Source organism: Electrona antarctica, assembly GCF_951216825.1.
Source record: "Electrona antarctica genome assembly, chromosome: 19".
Classification (NCBI taxonomy): domain Eukaryota; kingdom Metazoa; phylum Chordata; class Actinopteri; order Myctophiformes; family Myctophidae; genus Electrona; species Electrona antarctica.
This window is the reverse complement of record NC_136800.1, coordinates 43,934,350-43,955,671: the sequence shown is the minus strand read 5'-3', so window position 1 is coordinate 43,955,671 and position 21,322 is coordinate 43,934,350. Positions and strand designations below refer to the sequence as shown.

Below are 21,322 nucleotides of genomic sequence, written 5' to 3'. Positions count from 1 at the left end.
AAATCGTGAAAATATTTTTTAAAAAAAAATCTTTTTTTTTTTTTTTTTAATAATTTGGGGACCCTCTAAAATAATTTGGCGACCCCCCCGAGGGGTCGCGACCCACGGGTTGAGAACCCCTGCTCTAGTTAGTTGTTCCCAAACTGTGGTGCGCGCACCCCTTCTAGGGGGTGCGTGCACCCCTTCTAGGGGGTGCGCGACATGAAAAGTCTAATGGTGGTGCTATGGATTTATTTGAAATATAATATGCCAATATATGGCGTATAACGCATTTTGGCACGCAGGCCTTCCTCAGCATTTCAAACTAGAGTCTAGTTTGAAACGCTGAGGAAGGCCTGCGTGCCGAAACGCGTTCATGTCTCTAGGTGGACTGCTGCTGCTTCATGTGATTTCATGACATAAAGAAACTCAAGAGTTGCGGATATTCCCATTTTTCCTTTGATCTTCAAGAATCATCAGCTACAGAGACTATCAACTTGACTCCCTGAGTAGAGCGTGCCTTCACCTATAACGGTTTTGTTCATCTCCATAGTATGACTTGTGCTTTTTTTTCTTTATTTTCTTTCGTAAATTAGCGTCATACTTGATCATACTACAACGTCACACAAAGGCATGCAACAGTAGCAGATCTCCAAGCTCGAAGCGCGTTTTGAGATCTTCTGCAACTTTTGATAATTATAGGTTTCCACTGGACAGAGACGATAACCATGCCAATTCTAACCGGGATTGTAATGCTTCTACGGAAAGGCACTTCATTCACTTCACTGGAAAGGTCAAAACGACCTCTAACAATCTCCATATTCATATATTCATCCGTGCATTATCTGTACAAGGCTGCTGTAAAAGGAAAAGGGGGGGAAAAAAATCAATTTCTATCTGAGATAATCTGACACGCGCTGACATCTTCAGTCGAGCCTCTCTTGTCCCATAATTGAAATTCAGCCGCTCGTGTGGCCATGGGTTCCACGTCACATATGTAGCCATGCCTGGTCCACTAACAACCACGCTGGTGTGGCCATGGGTTCCACGTCACATATGTAGCCATGCGTGGTCCACTAACAACCATGCTGGTGTGGCCATGGGTTCCACGTCACATATGTAGCCATACCTGGTCCACTAACAACCACGCTGGTGTGTGGCCATGGGATCCACATGTACCCTACCTGGTCCACACACAACCACGCTGGTGTGGCCATGGGTTCCACGTAACAGATGTAGCCATACCTGGTCCACTAACAACCACGCTGGTGTGGCCATGGGTTCCAGATGTACCCTACCTGGTCCACTAACAACCACGCTGGTGTGGCCATGGGTTCCACATGTACCCTACCTGGTCCACACACAACCACGCTGTGGTGTGGCCATGGGTTCCACATGTACCCTACCTGGTCCACTAACAACCACGCTGGTGTGGCCATGGGTTCCACATGTACCCTACCTGGTCCACTAACAACCACGCTGGTGTGGCCATGGGTTCCACATGTACCCTACCTGGTCCACTAACAACCATGCTGGTGTGGCCATGGGTTCCACATGTACCCTACCTGGTCCACTACCAACCATGCTGTTGTGTGGCCATGGGTTCCACATGTACCCTACCTGGTCCACTAACAACCACACTGGTGTGGCCATGGGATCCACATGTACCCTACCTTGTCCACTAACAACCACGCTGTGGTGTGGCCATGGGTTCCACATGTACCCTACCTGGTCCACTAACAACCACGCTCGTGTGGCCATGGGTTCCACGTAACAGATGTAGCCCTACCTGGTCCACTAACAACCACGCTGGTGTGGCCATGGGTTCCACGTCACATATGTAGCCCTACCTGGTCCACTAACAACCACGCTGGTGTGGCCATGGGTTCCACATGTACCCTACCTGGTCCACTAACAACCACGCTGGTGTGGCCATGGGTTCCAGATGTAGCCTACCTGGTCCACTAACAACCACGCTGGTGTGGCCATGGGTTCCACATGTACCCTACCTGGTCCACTAACAACCACGCTGGTGTGGCCATGGGTTCCACATGTACCCTACCTGGTCCACACACAACCACGCTGTGGTGTGGCCATGGGTTCCAGATATCCCATACCTGGTCCACTAACAACCATGCTGTTGTGTGGCCATGGGTTCCACATGTACCCTACCTGGTCCACACACAACCACGCTGTGGTGTGGCCATGGGTTCCAGATATCCCATACCTGGTCCACTAACAACCACGCTGGTGTGGCCATGGGTTCCACATGTACCCTACCTGGTCCACTAACAACCACGCTGGTGTGGCCATGGGATCCACATGTACCCTACCTGGTCCACTAACAACCACGCTGGTGTGGCCATGGGTTCCACATGTACCCTACCTGGTCCACACACAACCACGCTGGTGTGGCCATGGGTTCCACATGTACCCTACCTGGTCCACACACAACCACGCTGGTGTGGCCATGGGTTCCACATGTACCCTACCTGGTCCACTAACAACCACACTGGTGTGGCCATGGGTTCCACATGTACCCTACCTGGTCCACTAACAACCACGCTGGTGTGTGGCCATGGGTTCCACATGTACCCTACCTGGTCCACACACAACCACGGTGGTGGATTCCCACGCACGACGTTGGGTGGAAAGGAAACCATTCCATTTTTTTAATTAGCCTACTTTCTGATAAAAGTTAAATAAAAAAAAACATTGTACTTTTTCGTTAACACTCGCAAGTAAAGGCCCACACAATTTTTTTCCCCCCTGCAATGTGATTGGCTACTGCCTCCAGATGCTTTTTTTTAAAGATTTGTTTTTGGCTTTATTGGAAAGAGGGAGGGAGAGAAGGGGAGAGACATGCACACAGGTCGTCATGATCGGGACTCGATATATAGGCCAAAGCCTATATATGTGGCATGATGCGCCTGGACCACTAGGCCAGCGGGCGCCCGAGCCCATTGTCTTTTAAATTGAACAATGGGCTGTCTGGACGTGAAGTCCAGGGGAGGAGGAGGGGGTGACAGGGGTCATTGTGACCGAAAACGAATAGGCAGAGATGGTATAAGTATGCTTAAATTCACATTTAGAAAATGTTTCAGAAAAAAAAACACGATTTGAATCGAATATTTAGGAAAAGTCTTGGAAGGGCAACCTTCTGAGAACGAAAATACATCACATGGATGCAACTGGGGACGTATCCTCAGTGATGTATCCCAACTGGGGACATATCCTCAGTGATGTATCCCAATGTCATCACCTGGGACGTATCCTCAGTGATGTATCCCAAGGTCATCACCTGGGACGTATCCTCAGTGATGTATCCCAAGGTCATCACCTGGGACGTATCCTCAGTGATGTATCCCAAGGTCATCACCTGGGACGTATCCTCAGTGATGTATCCCAAGGTCATCACCTGGGACGTATCCTCAGTGATGTATCCCGAGGTCATCACCTGGGACGTATCCTCAGTGATGTATCCCAAGGTCATCACCTGGGACGTATCCTCAGTGATGTATCCCAAGGTCATCACCTTGGACGTATCCTCAGTGATGTATACCGAGGTCATCACCTGGGACGTATCCTCAGTGATGTATCCCAAGGTCATCACCTGGGACGTATCCTCAGTGATGTATCCCAAGGTCATCACCTGGGACGTATCCTCAGTTATGTATCCCAAGGTCATCACCTGGGACGTGTCATCACCTGGGACGTATCCTCAGTGATGTATCCCAACAGGGGACGTATCCTCAGTGATGTGTCCCAACGGGGGACGTATCCTCAGTGATGTATCCCAAGGTCATCACCTGGGACGTGTCATCACCTGGGACGTATCCTCAGTGATGTATCCCAAGGTCATCACCTGGGACGTGTCATCACCTGGGACGTATCCTCAGTGATGTATCCCAAGGTCATCACCTGGGACGTATCCTCAGTGATGTATCCCAAGGTCATCACCTGGGACGTATCCTCAGTGATGTATCCCAAGGTCATCACCTGGGACGTGTCATCACCTGGGACGTATCCTCAGTGATGTATCCCAACAGGGGACGTATCCTCAGTGATGTGTCCCAACGGGGGACGTATCCTCAGTGATGTATCCCAAGGTCATCACCTGGGACGTATCCTCAGTGATGTATCCCAAGGTCATCACCTGGGACGTGTCATCACCTGGGACGTATCCTCAGTGATGTATCCCAACGGGGGACGTATCCTCAGTGATGTGTCCCAACTGGGGACGTATCCTCAGTGATGTATCCCAAGGTCATCAGGGTTTTGGGTCTCGCGAACACCAAACCCTTCACTCGGCCGGTGACCCAGCCGGGGTGATCAAGGCCCGACTTACGTCCCAGTAGCTACCCTCGATCAGACCCACTAGGGAAAGACCAGGGCCACACAATCCGTTTGGAACCACTCCGGAACTGCTATGCCGGGACTGAGAGGTACTATATGAGCTTCACGAGGCAAAGATAATCGACTTCAAAATCTCCAAATGGGTCAGAAAGAGCTCACAGACACTCTAGTGTAAGTGTTAATTAATGCCCTACTTCATCGTACGAGTGTGTCGACGGATACATGGGGCGAAAAGTACGTGTTCCCCCATGCTTGTCTGTCTTTCTTTTTCTTTTTTTTTTTACAAATCTCCATCGCACTTCATCTCCGGGTACGTATACGTGCTCCGTTCGTGTCCCTCTCCATTTCCTCTCAAGTGGTCCTGCACTCTGTGTGTTCCCTCCTCTCCTCCTTTCCATTCATCGGCACGCACGCACGCACGCACGCACGCACGCACGCACGCATGCACGGACGCACATAGGCACACACACAGAGAGAGAGAGCATATGCATACATGCACATCCATCTCTTTTCATTTGGTTTTAATTGCCACTTTTCAGCCCTCTAATCTGATTAGCGGAGAGGAGTGGTGCAGAGAACGATAAGGCAAAGGCGGTGATTGAATTAGAACCTGCGTGCGTGCGTGCGTGCGTGCGTGCGTGCGTGCGTGCGTGCGTGCGTGTGTGTGTGCGTGCGCAACTGTGCGTGTGTGCGGTCGGCGTGTGCGTGAGTGCAATCTCGACGGCATTGCAAATGAGGATAAACTTCAGTGCTCTCGTCACTTGTGGTGGACTTTTTTTTTTAAATAAAAATGCTATAATTCAACAGTAATATCACCAGAAACACAGCTGTCTGTAGCCAGACATTCTACAATCTGAGTAATCTGTTTGTCATTTCCGTTCGTAAAAATATATATTTTAAAATGTCTTTAGAGCTAATTTTTGTATTTCCATTTCTGCTAAGCAGCAAGCTACTGCATATGGTGTTGCTTGCCGGAAAAAAAACCCTCATTTATAGCATAAAATGTGGCTTTAGTTTCTGATAGCTCGCTGGATTGATGTGTATACACACGCACGCACAGTCGCATGCGCACAGTCGCACACACACACACGCACACGCACACGCACACACACATGGAGGCTTTGGAACGATGACTAATTACAATACGGTGGGGTACGCTGTACACAATTATCTTTGTTTCTTTGTGTTTGTTATGCACTGATAATCTATTAAGAAAAGCTGTCCTTCCATGAAGGTTCTATGTGTTCCAATTGGAGGAATGAATAAAACAAATTCTACCTGCTGCCATTTGACTCATGCTGGTGGTGTTTATAGGACAAGACAAACATTTATTGAGTATTTTCAGTTTGTAATCAGATGTTATATAGAAAAAATTGTACTCAATTCATATAATTTTAATATCAAATTATTATATTAATTATGCATGTACATTATACTTGACAATTATTGTAGATCTTTCTTGACATATCTTGTAGATTTTACTGGAAAATGTTAAGTAGATTATTAAAACGGATTACGTATTTCATACAATATCTAGATCTTGTTTAATTTAAAAAAAAACATTTTTAACTCAATTGGTTTCATTGTTTTTTTTTTAAATAAATGGGGGTGGGATTTTTATATCGGTGTATGCTTTAGACGACTGTAAACATTAAACGGAAGGGGCGAGGAGGCTCCAGTTCCACTTTATATTTTACTCTTCCGTTCTCCAGACTGTATGACTGTAGCATTTGAACATTTGCGAGAGGTAACGCGAGACCAGAAACACATAACGAAATATCCCAGAATGACCATCTACTGCAGTATATATCAGGCCTGTTACTCTGAGAGTGTTCAAATGGAACATGTGTACACTCTCAGAGAGTACAATAGTTGGACTGTTCATTGTAAATCAGTGTCAGACATAAAGCCTTATGAAGAAAACCTGGAGACTTGAGATTCAGTAATTGGGCCTTATAATCAAAATAAGAGCAATTATGGTGTGTAAAAACTAAAACCAAACATTTGCCACGGACTAGGAGAAGTCTTGCCTCGGATACATTGTGCCTGTGTACGGTACGGACATTATTGTCGAGTGTCGAGAATAACTACAGGTTTCAATCAATTTGGTTCATCTTTAATTAAAGGTGGCCTTACACTAGCCGATAATCGGGCATTTTTGACGCTCGGGGGGTGCCCGACCGCTCAAAGCGCGATCGGGATCGGCCCGATCAACATCAAGAATGTTTGATATTTGCTCTGCCCCGCTCCGATTATCCTGTAGTGTGTGGTGCTATCAGATTTCCGATTGAAAAAAATCGGCTAGTGTAAGGCCACCTTTACTCTGCCTGTTTGATGGCATTGTCACGGTAGTTTGGGTAAACACACAAGGTCTCAGTTTAAGATCTTTTTCTGCCGTTATTTGATGGTGTACACTGTTCAGTATGCTGACAGGAAATGGGAAGAAAGGAATGCCCTACTTGATCAAACAATACCGCGTCACACAAAAAGCATCACGATCAACCATTTGCTATTTTGGAATTTGAATCCTGCAATCTGCAGTCTGCAATCTGCAGTCTGCAGTCTGCAATCTGCAGTCTGCAGTCTGCAATCTGCAGTCTGCAATCTGCAGTCTGCAATCTGCAATCTGCAGTCTGCAGTCTGCAGTCTGCAGTCTGCAATCTGCAGTCTGCAATCTGCAGTCTGCAGTCTGCAGTCTGCAGTCTGCAGTCTGCAGTCTTTGGCTGTTTCTGTGTGACACTCGGCTGTAGTATATATCTGCTGTCGGAAGGAAACCTCATAACTCAAAAATTTTCATTTTTCAGGAAATGAAGAAAACCTTATATTTTTAAAACAATACAATAGCCTCATCAAAGTTGGTGTTGTAACTATATAGTGTCAATTACTTCCATGAGAGAGGGGGAGAGGTGCTGGAGTTAGTTGCTTTAGCAGACATGTTGAGGGTCCAATGGAGTTAAGAGGTTTTGTCCAAAGCACTTTTTACTACTTTCCATTGGTTCGATATTTTCGAAACAACACACCGACGTAATGGGTGTTTATTGTTTATGCCACTGATGTATGCCAAAACTATTATGAGGTTTCCTCTGAACTGAGTAGGATGCACAAAAACAATACAAAACAAAACGTTAGATATGGAGATGGGAGGTTTCTGTCCCGTGTTTTGGACATACAGTACGTATACAGTACAAGGTTCCTCTACCCCAGGGGTTCTCAACGTTTTTGGCCGGGGACCCCCGGAAATGCTTTGGCAACGTCTCGGGACCCCCGCCCCGCCCCCTCCCGACCCCCAATATAAATTGACTGCTACAATAACCTTAAACCATTTTGGGGCGGGAACCCCTTTTGGTGTTTTAAGCATCGTTATAATTTAGCTATTGAAAAATAGCAGATCTACAAGCTCATAGCGCGCCACCGAGTGGCGCGCTACGAGCTTGTAAGTCTGCTATTTTTGAAAAATCGTGAAAAAAAACCAAAAAAAAAAACCTTTTTTTTTTTTTTTTAAATAATTTGGGGACCCCCCTAAAATAATTTGGCGACCCCCCGAGGGGTCGCGACCCATGGGTTGAGAACCCCTGCTCTACCCAACTATTTATTTCTCCTCTTCTCTCCTGCTGCAGTTTAGTGAATTCCCGGGAGAAGGTAAACGGGAGGGACGTGACATTTCCAGCGGTGATTGGAAGTCGTGTGTTACTCGCACACAACAAATATGACCCGAGTCGGCCTGATGGGGGTGCTATAATTAAAGGTCAAAGCTTTGCACTTTGGAAAGGTTGTCACTCCTACGCTGTGAGTGAGCGCGAGCGACGCCAAACTTTCTCTTTGACACTCTCACCCCACTGAGCAAGACTCGGCCATTAGACGCCTGTCTAAAAAAATGGGTTATAACTGGTCTAAAGATGTAAGTTTGTTAGCGGAGCTCAGACGTTGATTAGCGTTGAAACAACGTTGTTTCAAAGTCTAATCTAATCCTAGACCGCTAAAAAACATTCATTTTTAGACCAGTTTTAACCCATTTGTATACAGCCTTTTAGACGTATTTTAGACATTAGTTGCGACCGAAGGTCTCAGTTAACTATGGAATCATGTCATTTCCCATGTGTCGGGAACCATAGGTGAAAACTTGACGGAACACAACTCTGTATAACAAAATGAAGTAAAAACGTCTATAGACTGAGACTTAGGGAAACATTTTTCCTTTTATTTTTGATCATGCTCATGAAGTGCTCTGTGCTCAACGTGCAATTACAAAGCAAACGTTTCGGTCCTAAGACCTTCGTCAGTTCTATATCCTGACGAAGGTCAGATATAGCACTGACGTGCTACGTATATCAGTGCTATATCCGCTCCTGTAGTTAAGTTTGAAGAAAAGGACGAAGAAAGGCGCATCAGTTTTCTCAGTGCTTCAGGGAACCATAAATGGTAAATGGTGCATTTATATAGCGCCTTTATCCAAGGCGCTTTACTTACAGTAGATTGTGCATTGCATTCACCCATTCACACAAATTCACACACCTTTACATAGATTGTGCATTACATTCACCCATTCACACACATTCACACACCTTTACATAGATTGTGCATTACATTCACCCATTCACACACACATGCATACACTGATGGCGGAGGAAACCATGCAAGGTACCAACCAGCACATCAGGAGCAATTAGGGGTTCAGTGTCTTGCTCAAGGACACTTCAACACTAACTTTGAGGGAGCCGGGTTCGAACTGGCGACCTTGCGGTTACCATCCGGAAACTCTACCCCTGAGCCACTGCCGCCCCAGCATAGGAACCATATAGGTCTTGTGGCATCATGTGACATCATCAGGGATGGAGATGTGGAGACACTGATGTTGATGACGCTGATGAAATTAAGTAATGCAGATGTTTAACAATAATGGAACTCTTGGGAAAGCGTAAAAATGTTACGCTTTCAAGAGTTAAGGATCTATAAGGGTCCATTTGGTTACCAATTCTCTCCCATCATGTAGCTGTCTGGGGACCACCATGGAACCCCCTCAAGGACCACCGGTGGTCCCCGGACCACTGGTTGAAAACCACTGACGTAAATGAACGAGCGCCACCTGTTTAATGTTATCTTTAATGCATGAAAATCTAATCTAATACGACACCCTGGAATGGAAACGGTCAGGGCAGCGTGTGTGTGTGTGTGTGTGTGTGTGTGTGTGTGTGTGTGTGTGTGTGTGTGTGTGTGTGTGTGTGTGTGTGTGTGTGTGTGTGTGTGTGTGTGTGTGTGTGTGTGTGTGTGTGTGTGTGTGTGTGTGTGTGTGTGTGTGTGATACTTTGCGAGCGTGCGCTCGCTCGATACTTTGCGAGCGAGCGCGTGAGTGTGTGATATTTGCTCTCCTTGCTGTGCGTTTAATAAGCATGCATGTGTCGAGATATGAAATTTGCTATATTCTCCCCACAGCTCACAGTGCAAACCCACTCAGGTGAATTCATGAATACCATATGGGCGAACGTGCACTAATGTAATATGTCACACATGCACTCTACTCACCTGCGCAGTCTGCTCGCGCGCATGTGCACACACATACACCTCCCTCTCACACTATTCCATACCCATGCAGACTTATAAGAACAGCCAAACCAACACACAGGCACGTGAGGCAGCTGTATGCCTCACACTGTACTGTACTGTACTGTACTGTACTGTACTGTACTGTACTGTACTGTACTGTACTGTACTGTACTGTACTGTACTGTAGACACATTTCCCTTGTGGACAATAAAGTTTACCTTGACCCTGTACTGTACTGTACTGTACTGTACTGTACTGTACTGTACTGTACTGTACTGTACTGTACTGTACTGTACTGTACTGTACTGTACTGTACATCTCTCCCTCCACCTTATATTGGCTCATGTGGCAAAACTCGTTATGCAATGCTCAGTCAATACTTGTGCTTTGATTTGAAATGTACCCATTTTGCATACTGTGAAATAAAAATAATCAATCAATCAATCAATCACAGTGCAGAATGCGTCCTCAGACACCATCTCTAGAATTAATTAGAAGATTGTATGGTCTGTCAGCTGGAAAACTCGTATTGTACTTTAGGTGCAAAACTGATGCATTTCCAGGTTGTGCCTCTGCTACTCGTTGTGATGGTTTTGTTTCCAGGTTGTGCCTCTGCTACTCGTTGTGATGGTTTTGTTTCCAGGTTGTGCCTCTGCTACTCGTTGTGATGGTTTTGTGTGACGCTGCAGTGTGATCGGATCATTCAGGCCTGACGTTGAAATGTATTATGTCTTCTAAATCATGACAATTCTCTTAAAAACATGTTTCTATATCAGTGGTGCTCAATATTTCATGTCAAGGACCCCACAAATAGCAGAACTACAAGCTCATGGCGTGGCACTCAGTTCCGCGCTACGAGCTTGTAGAAAAAAAGGCAGGGTACAACACTTTTTGTTTTGTTTTTCTTCTTAATAATACTTTGATCAAAACATTGTGTTTATTGTCATGATTTGTCGAGAGCCGAGTTGGCTGTCCGACGCCATAGAGTAAGACAGAGTTATGAAAACTCTGTTCACTTCATGAGGCTTCAGTCCAATGGTGGCTCTCCTACATAGACTTCTATTGGTCACTTCATGGGGCTTCAGTCCCTCTCCTACATAGACTTCTATTGGTCACTTCATGGGGCTTCAGTCCCTCTCCTACATAGACTTCTATTGGTCACTTCATGGGGCTTCAGTCCCTCTCCTACATAGACTTCTATTGGTCACTTCATGGGGCTTCAGTCCCTCTCCTACATAGACTTCTATTGGTCACTTCATGGGGCTTCAGTCCCTCTCCTACATAGACTTCTATTGGTCACTTCATGGGGCTTCAGTCCCTCTCCTACATAGACTTCTATTGGTCACTTCATGGGGCTTCAGTCCCTCTCCTACATAGACTTCTATTGGTCACTTCATGGGGCTTCAGTCCCTCTCCTACATAGACTTCTATTGGTCACTTCATGGGGCTTCAGTCCCTCTCCTACATAGACTTCTATTGAGCATGGGGACAACCAACTGGGACAAGTCCTGGACCGGAAGTAGGCAGAAATGCATTGGACTCAGGCAACAGCCCAGCTTTAATGATCTTAAAAATCCCTTTATTTAAGATTGTTTTGTAGTAATCGTACAACATAAACATTAAAGAGACTTTAGTTGTTACTGTACAATACTTTAAAATAGCTAAAATAGCTCTTATTTGCGCCGCCCTCGTCGAAAACAATGTATTTGTAAACTTTATTTTTACATTTGAGAGCGAACGTTTTTAACTAAAATCTTTGCTTCTGAGAGGTTCCTGGAACAACATATTTTCAGATGGGGGTCGGCGGCCAATTGCATATAAATGTTGGGGTCCTTGACATGAAATATTGAGCACCACTGATATAGAAACATAGGTATTTCAATAGAGGCACAAACTAGGGCGCATCCGTGGGATGCCGCTGAACTCGACACAACTTGTTTAACATTTTGCAGAAAGCCGTTATGGGCTTGTAGCTCGGCCTCCTCCGGTGCACGCCGGAATGCAACAAAGGACAAATCAGGCACTACTAAAGAGGTTGAGTGGCTTTCAGGTCACAGTGGGTGGATTGCATCTTCATTTTAACATAATTCATTCACTGTGTTGGTTTCATTTTATACGCCGTCAGGAGTTACATTATTGTTAATCATCTGCATTACTATATTTACACGTAGTCTATACACAATGACGACAGACATTCAAATGCAGGCTGTCTGAGGTAAATGTAATCAAGTCTTGCAAAGCAAGATAATAGCAATTCTGCCTAGTCGTGCGGACATCCAGATCATCATTGGGCCGTCCTCCAGACACTGGCCTTGTGGTTAGAGTGTACGCTCTGAAACTGGGAGGTTGGGGGTTCGATCCCCGGCATGGGTCATATCCCAAAGACTGTAAAAATGGGACCCACAATGCCCTCCCTGCTTGGCACTCCACATCAAGAGATGGGTCAAATGTGGAGAACGACGGTAACGTTGTGTGACAAATCGTACGACTTTTGACTCCCTTCTTAGCACAGTCCCCACCATGTTTGCATTATCCTGCATGTCTCCGAGGGGGTCATTGCCATGCACGCCAATCCGGGAACCCATCGGCAAAAAATAAAAATAAATTCACCTTTAGCAAAGCCCCGCCCTCTCGACACTCCCAATTGGACACTTTCCAGCCAGGCTCATTCATTCCAATGTAAATATCATGGATTGTACACATTAATACTGGTTAATTTTTGGAACCAGACCTTTAAAATCTCTTCCAAATCCGTCAACAAGGCCTATCCATCTCTGGTCTGGGGACCACCAAGGGTCCTTGAGTGAGTTCCAGGGGGTCCCCGCAGCTAAATGATAGGTATATAATTGAATGGATCTTTAGTGGATCTTTAATGTATTTGTACACTCTGAGTAAAATTGATTGATTTTACAATATAAATTGCGGTCCCATGGATAGAAATGCCATTAAAAGGAGGAGCCTATTGCATATCAAACTGGGGTTATTGAAGTTAAACTGTTTGAGAATCACTGCTAAAGCGGTAGAAATCTTCCCTTATTGGGGTCTCTGGCATGTGTTCTCAAATGGGCCGTCCACGGAATAATTAGTGTCAATTTGTGGGGTCCTCCTTGGCATGAAAAACTCTGAGAACCACTGGCCTAGCCGACACGGACCCCCGAAATGAACGGCAGCCCCGTGGGCACCCTCCTCTTGTACTCGGCGTACTCCTCGCCGAAGAAGCGCACGAGCGCCAGCTCCTCCTCCTCGACGCGGCGGCGGAAGTAACGCCAGCCGGCCACGGTGTAGCCCAGCGCGCACACAGGGTTGCCCAGCAGCAGCTGCGTGCCCACGCTCCACTGGAGCCAGCCGGCGTAGGCCGGGTGGCGGGCGTACGCATAGACGCCGCGCGTCACCAGCACGTGGCCGCGCGCCCTCTCGCTCTGAACCACGTGGTTGAAGTTGGAGCCCGCCGTCAGCATGGCGGCCTTGCGCACGCCGTCGCCGCCCAGCGCCATCGCCAGGCCCGCGGCGGCGCTGAGCCGGCCCAGCCACAGTCCTCCGCCTCCTCGCTCGGGCGGCGCGGCCAGCCTCCACGCGGCGAACTCCAGCCAGGAGAGCGCCGCCGCCAGGCCGTACTCGGCGCTGTGGTTGAGCAGGAAGGAGTCGGCGGAGAGGCTGCGCGGGTTGGCGGCTGCCGTGGCCAGGTACTCGGAGTAGTGGAAGAAGGACAGGGAGCACACGTACCAGCCCAGGCGCGTCCACGTGGTGCGCGAGAGTCCCAGGACGAGGCCGCAGCCGAAGGCCACGCCCAGGAAGCAGGCACGCACGGCCACCTGGTAGAGGGGCGAGCGGGGGCCACCGTACGCCAGCAGCAGCAGCGCGTTGACGGCCGCCACGTGGACGCAGATCGCTCCCGCCGCGTAGTCGGTGGACGGCGGCCAGTCGAGACGTCCCAGCGAGGCTCCGGCGACGGGGATCAGGAGCACGCTGAGGCCCAACAGGAAGCTCTTTATGCTCACTCTGCCCTCCAGGACCAGCCGGCTTTTCTTCTCCTTCTTCTTGTCGCCGTGATGGAAATCTATGCCCTCCATTGTTGCTCTAGGTCACCGTGAAATGTTAGAACGTTATCGACGCGCTCCAGGCGTCACAGGGGCCTTTGTTGGTTGCGGTTTCCTCTTTTTGTCACCCTGTCGTTAACCGGGAGGTTAGCAACCTCCTCTGACGTTCCTGTGATGGCATCTATGACATATATCTATAATGCCTCCATATTTGGGCAAGCTTATACGGCTCGATCCGTCTGCCATCGACATCGAAAATGTGAGTAAAACGTTTCAAAAACATACAGAACACGCGTGAAAACAAATTTGTGGGGTTAGCCGTTTGACATTGAACAAGACATTTTGTGGTGATGGGACCAGTGGTTTGCGAGATTAGACAGACATTTTTTACATTTTGTGTGTTTCTTTACTACAGCGTCTCACAAAAGCATAAAACGTAGCAGATCCACAAGCTTCAAACACGACTCAAAGCTACACATTTTGAGCTTAAAATCTCCTACTTTTGCTACTTTTTAGAATTTGAATCCTGGAAAATAAATAGCACTGCATGAAAAGAGGAGTCAACGGGCAATTGTGGGCACTAGATTTGCCCGTAAACCTCAAGTTTAGCAGCATATACAGTAATATACAGGTGTACAATTCGGGAGTTTACCGGAGTTTGTTGGAACGTTTAACGGGACTTTCCTGTAATATACACATCCGTATTCCATGCTTTTTACGTAGTGTAACGGCATACGTTTTGGACGTATGAGGTTTCCAACTGACGAGATGTGAGAAGAAAAAAAAAAAATCACACCTGTGTGAACTGAGTGGTGTAAGGTCTTATATAGACTGATCAGCTGTGGTCTGACGTAATGTCTGACATAATGAAATCACACCCGTGTGAACTGGGTGACTATAGCAAACATGCTCATTTTTTGGTACGAACAGACAGACAGACAAACTAACAAAGCCAGTTGTAGGAGTGGTTTACACCACTCAAAAAGTGTGAATGTCCGACGTACTGACAGTGTGCACAAGACATTTGGCACTGATGAGTCCAGCGGTTTGCGAGGTCATAACTCCAGACAGACAGACACACACGAGCATGCACACGCACATGCACACGCACACACACACACACACACACGGACACACACACGGACACACACGGACACACACGGACAGACCCTCTTACACGTCAGTGTATTATTGCCCAAGCATTGTCAGGGACAAAGGGGGGGGGGGGGGGGCATGTGCCAGAAGTGGAATGGTTCCAGGTGTGAAATGGCCTCATTTCGCACCTGGCACATCGGTCACGACAATGGGGTGAAACATAGTTGAGATTGTGAGAGAGTGAAGAGCGTAAAAAAAAGACAACAGTTATGTTGCACCATGGTTTATATAGGCATCCATCCACAGAGGGGTGCCCTGGCTGGGCGCGGCGGCCATTAGTGAGGTGTAGCCATGAAACTCTACAGGGCACTAAATCCACGGAGCAGTGTCCTGTAGGCCAGGTGTAGTTAATCATTCAATGGTACACCTCAGTAATGGGGGTGGGGGGGGGGGGGGCACCACCGCTCTGTGGATTCGTCTATTCCGCTGAAAGTCAACCTTTTGAATTGTAAGGACCCTCGGTTTATAATTTCTAATCTATAGGACCCCACACTCGACAATCCTCTTGTGTGCATTTAACTCCCACCCATGAGAGTCCATTTGGACCCCCCGGTGGTCCCCGGACCTCACATTGAGAACCAGTGGTGTACCATTATCAGCCCTTTCTTTATTATTCTTCAGACCGCTCGCTCGTTGTCCATCAGTGTGACGTCTTAGTCCCCTTCAGAAATAATCGGATCAAAGAGGCCGGCAGCTAGTTTGTCGAAGAAGTCAAATGGTGACGGAGTCTCGGAGCTTCAATTCCGTTCGGATGAGAATGACATGCAGTCAGTCTGCTGACCTCCGTGTCTGGAAGATGTGGATCCATGCGGATCCTTGTCTCTCTCCACTCACTGGCTCCCAGTGAAGCGTAGAGTGACATTTTAAGATTTTGATTTTGTGTTCAAAGCCTGCGACGGTCTTGCACCTCTCTGTATTATGGAACTTTATTTAGACCGATAAGAAGTCCTCCAGATCACTCAGTTCTGACAGTCAGTTGTACTTGAAGACTCCACGGTCTAACACAGTAAAGGACGGGCCGGCCGTGACTTTGCTGTGTTGGCACCGAAGTTACAGAACGAAGTCCATTGGAGGACCAAACATGTGTTTCACTGTGGAGGACTCCTAGGCCTCACTGTGGAGGACTCCTAGGCCTCACTGTGGAGGACTCCTAGGCCTCACTGTGGAGGACTCCTAGGCCTCACTGTGGAGGACTCCTAGGCCTCACTGTGGAGGACTCCTAGGCCTCACTCACACCTAAGACACACTTGTGTCCTGTGTGTTCTGTGTGTCATGGCCGCCTCAATGCATTTCCAATGGGAGTCACATGGTTGGAAGACACAACCTTGTTGCATGGCTGTCTCCCCCCCCCCCCCCCCAATGCAACACAGTTGTGTCTTCCAACCATGTGACTCCCATTGGAAATGGATTGAGGCGGCCATGACACACAGGACACAAGTGTCTTAGGTGTGAGAGAGGCCCTAGGTTCACTGGCTGTTGTGTGTGTGTGTGTGTGTGTGTGTGTGTGTGTGTGTGTGTGTGTGTGTGTGTGTGTGTGTGTGTGTGTGTGTGTGTGTGTGTGTGTGTGTGTGTGTGTGTGTGTGTGTGTGTGTGTGTGTGTGTGTGTGTGTGTGTGTGTGTGTGTGTGTGTCTCCTTACACCAAGCACTTGCCTCCTGGTATGCTGAATGGAGGGCGACTAATCCAGTCTTTGGCTTATTGGAGCTACTGCTGCATTTTTGAAGGCTGGAAGTCGAGCAGTGGCTTGGTGGTAGATGTCTGCATGTGATGGTAGATGTGGGGAGAGTCTTTGGCCATTTGAAGCATCCTTTGGGTAAATGCCACTTGCCGTATATGTGGAAGATCTATGTTTGATAAGACGGGAAGCCACGGGAGTGGTGTTGAGCTAATAGTCCTCGTTACGATGCTCATGCTCATAGGTGGTTCGGGGCATCTGGTTAGGATGCCTCTCGGGCGTCTCCCTAGGGAGGTCCTCGAGGCTCGTCCCACTGGGAGGAGACCCCGGGTCAGACAAAGGCGCAGTTGGAGGAAACACATCGACTCACTGGCCTTGGAACGCCTCGGGATCCCCCAGGAGGAAGTCACTAGGGAAGTCTGGAGCTCTCTGGTGGAGCTGTTGCCCCCGTGACAAGACTACGGATAAGCGGTTGAAGATGGATGGATGGATGGATGGATGGATGGATGTTGATCTTGAAGGTTATGGTTGAAATAGACTTTGCTAAGGGGAATTTATTTTCTTGTTTTATGGGTGGGGGGAGTTGCACTGAACTATCAGTGCTTTACTACTGGGATATATTTTTTTTGTGAGCTATTATAAGTACAATATTTTTCATGGTATATTAATTACCGTTAATTCCGTGCGGTGCGCATCTTGATCATTTCAAAATGACATTTCTAAGAGAACACAGATTTTTTTAAGACAGAGGAACGTTGGCCTCGGTACGCCAGGCTTTGATTTTCGCTCGAATTCGGCCAAAAAAATGAAAGCCTGAGGGGACGAGACACACGTCCTGGTCTAGGAGTGGGAGAGAACCACAGTGCAGAGAGAGGGCTGTCGCTCCAAATATGGTGACGTCTGCGTTCTCCCCGCTGTCGCTCGAAGTACGGTGACATCTGCATTCTCCCCGCTGTCGCTCGAAGTACGGTGACATCTGCGTTCTCCCTGCTGTCGCTCGAAGTACGGTGATATCTGCGTTCTCCCCGCTGTCGCTCGAAGTACGGTGACATCTGCGTTCTCCCCGCTGTCGCTCGAAGTACGGTGACATCTGCGTTCTCCCCGCTGTCGCTCGAAGTACGGTGACATCTGCGTTCTCCCCGCTGTCGCTCGAAGTACGGTGACATCTGCGTTCTCCCCGCTGTTTTCTACCAGGGAGGGGAGCGGAGGGCCGGAGTGGGGCCAGGGGCGGGTGCTCAGAACGGTGAACCCAATATTATACAGCGCTTGCTCCATGCGCCCCCTCTATACCAGCTGGCTGGGCCCATAGACATATAAAGGTAGACGCCCCTCTCGGCTCTGGAGCGTATATGTGCTCAAGGGAGGGCAAAAAATTCCCGAGATTCCTTGCGAAGCCCCGCGGAAAGCATGAGCGTGCGTCAATGAGTTCGGGTCTGATAAGTCCCGGAAAAGATGCGCTGTGATTGGCCAGTAGTCACTTGAGTGGCAGCACTCTTCCGGCGTACCAGTGTAAATTATTCCTCCCTCCTGTCAACACACATGGCTCCAACGAACTGCAGCAGCCAATGAGGCATCTATTTTTTTAAATATCTATGGCTAGAGGAACATCAACAGACAAAACGCCGCGATTACGTTTAATAGTTGAAGGTCTGTCCTTCGTGCGGCTGCGTGAGCTTCACGTTGTCCTTGGTGGTCATCAGCCGCCGCAGCTCCTGAAGGAGGACCTTGATGCTGGACGACGTCTGCCAGCGGCTCAGCATCGGCACGCTGAGCGAGTCCACGGCGCCGTTGGCCTTGTTGACGGCGCTCATGTTGATCTTGGTGACGAAGCGCACGGTGGGCGCCGTCTGCGGGTACTGCGGCCCGCACTCCATCCGCAGGCTGTAGATGCGGTTCTCGAAGGCGGTGCGCGGCGGGCCGATGATCATGCCAGTCCAGCGGGTCAGCGTCATGTCGTCGTCGTCCTCCAGGCCCCAGCTCACCGTGCCGTCGCCCACGCCCTTCTGCCCGTCCTCCAGCTCCTCCAGCAGGCGGAAGTTGCGCGGGACGGTCACCGTCGATCCGGAGGAGGCCGCCATCTTGTTCGCTGTCGTTCTTCTTCTTTGTATTATTCTTTCTTCAGGGAGATCCAGGGGCGCCTGACACTAATGTACGCTGTGAAGTGTTGTTATTATTGCACATGGCTTTCGTCTCCCCGATCGAGCGACTGTCGGAGGTTTTGGATCCTGGGGGGCGCTGTTATAGTCGAAGAGCCTATGACCTCGATACTAGCCTACATGTATGATGTCACTGCCTATGACCTCAATACTACATGTATTATTTGGAGGAAAGTTTGCCGATTTACAAGCTCACAACAGGTCATGGGGGGGGGGGGGAGTTATGTCTCCTTCCACAACAGTGTAAAGTAACTATGTACATTTACTAATGTAATGTACTTAACACTTAGGCCGCTATCATTTATTGAAAAATTAGGATCTAATTCACGCCAGCATTTTTTTTATTTGTGCTCTTATTTTGAAAAGCCGCCATTTCCGGTCCATGAGCAGTAGTCATAACCTAGGAAACTACACGGAGCGGACAGGCCTTGTTTACCATGTGAAGCCAGACCGGAGCTCTGCAGAGCTCCAGATCGTCATATCTGTGCCGTCAAAGAAACGCTGTTTTGACCAAAATGCCATCTGGCACAAGGAATAGGAGATACAGGCGATTGAAATAAATGGATAGAATGGATTATTATGGCGACGACGATCTAAGATGGGCGATCCAGTGCTGTGCTAACACAGCTAGCTAACCGGCTAACGTGAGTAGCATTATGGCTAGAGCAATCGAACGCGCCATAAAAGTGCAATTGCCGAAGGCCGTCGGCAATGGCGTTAAGTGTCAGTATCAAAATTAGGCGTCAATTGACTTTAATCGTCGGCAATGGCGCTGAAAGTATTAAGTACAATTTTGAGGAATACAGACCTTACTGGAGTATTGGAGTATTTCCAATTTTCAGTACTTTTACTTCCACTACATACTTTTACTTTTTACATTATGAATTCCTGACTTTGACTTGTTTTTTTTTAAATCTTTTTTGCCTTTTTACCTTTATTGATAGATGTATAGTAGCCTATAGTGTAGGTAGACAGGAAACAGGGAGAGATGGGGAGGAAGACACACAGTAAAGTTTGTCGGGATCGGGACTCGAACCTGCGACACACTGCCATGCTGGGTCACCAGCCAAGGTGCCTGGACCACTAAGCCATAGCAGAGGGTTTCTACATTGCAGTATTGATATACTTAACACACCAATTGCGGGAGAAGGATTTCTACGTGGTTCAAATCCCAACGGTCCGATGCGGGAAAGGGATTTCTACGTTTACCACATGTTTTTATTGATTATTTTCAATCGTCTTTCTACACACCCGGGCACTTTACCAACTAGCATTGGATGATAGCACAACACTCCGATCGCGTGATCCCAAAAAAAAAAGAAAAAAAATCCTCTCCCCCTCCCTTCCTGAAAACAGGATGGCAGGCAACCCCCGTATTGTCACGTAATGGCTGCTCGGAGACTCGCATGCAACTCCGGGCAAAATAATGGCTTCATACCAAGCCGATCATGTCGGTGCAACAGGGTGCACCCGGGGTGCACCTCTTCTTGTTTCTCTCTTTGTTTCAGGGAGGGGAGGGCTCTCTACTCTGTTTCAACGGAGGGGTTGTGTGTGTAATCTGACCCGAGTTTGACTGCAGTGTCTGTCCGTCAGATTTCTGTCTCCATTTTTCTTCATATTCAAACTAAAAAACTCACGGATTGTATCGTCCCTCGGCGAGCGGTTATTTCTTTATCATGATGATCAACGCAGGTCAGATAGAACATTGCAAATGTGTTGTGTTGTTACGAGAGTTGGGAAGGCTTGACAGTAATACTAACCGCCTCAGAACAGTCGTTCCACCTCGGAGGGAAAAACAGCAGGCGAACACAGCTATCCGAGTTGGAACGATACACAGCGTCTGACATAAAACCGCTTCTAATTAGGCTTTCTGTTCAAGAAGAGTACGTTACTACAAAAGCAGGTGTTACATAAAGGTGCATATCTCCAGAATGGAAGATGGTAAAATCACATTTAAAAAAAAAACATTAGAGTGGACAAGTTACGCTTTCTTTTGAGGTATGCTGTGTGATTCTCGCTATAAGAGAACATTTTACTGTCGGCTTAGGAAAAGTTTGTTCGTCCAATGCTATCATGTAGCAGCGAGGGCCATGCAGTTAATTAGAATTAGGTCAGCAATCACTGTGTTAAGTGAAAAGAAAATGTGAGTGCATTCTCCACCACGGTCCGGAGTATATGCAGCAGCAGTGGCATGACAATGTCTGCGGGATCATTGGATTCACAGCTTTCTACCAATAAACCATCTGCCGTTCTCACTTCAGCAAGAAGAGCTATAGATTCATGCCCAGCTGCTTGAGTCATGTTAAATTAATGACTGCGGATGGGGCTCGACTGTTCTGTCGGGTTGTGGCGTTATAGGTTCGTCAACATAATACAATTAGGAACAGATGCTCACGCCCAGAGATGACATCTCCATTTAATTTC

At 47.9% G+C, this 21,322-nt stretch overlaps 2 protein-coding genes across 2 annotated transcripts; both read right to left on the bottom strand.

The window, feature by feature from the left end:
* Positions 1-13,013: 13,013 nt before the first annotated feature.
* Positions 13,014-13,946, bottom strand: LOC306943753 (protein-S-isoprenylcysteine O-methyltransferase-like; the record flags this gene model as incomplete). Its single annotated transcript, XM_079530283.1, has 1 exon — positions 13,014-13,946. One exon carries the CDS (start codon positions 13,944-13,946, stop codon positions 13,014-13,016), a length of 933 nt encoding a protein of 310 aa, XP_079386409.1.
* A 4,430-nt stretch (positions 13,947-18,376) lies between these two features.
* On the bottom strand, positions 18,377-18,820 carry LOC306943752 (ubiquitin-conjugating enzyme E2 variant 2-like; the record flags this gene model as incomplete). The annotated part of the gene is made up of 1 exon (XM_079530282.1): positions 18,377-18,820. One exon carries the CDS (start codon positions 18,818-18,820, stop codon positions 18,377-18,379), a length of 444 nt encoding a protein of 147 aa, XP_079386408.1.
* Positions 18,821-21,322: the final 2,502 nt, after the last annotated feature.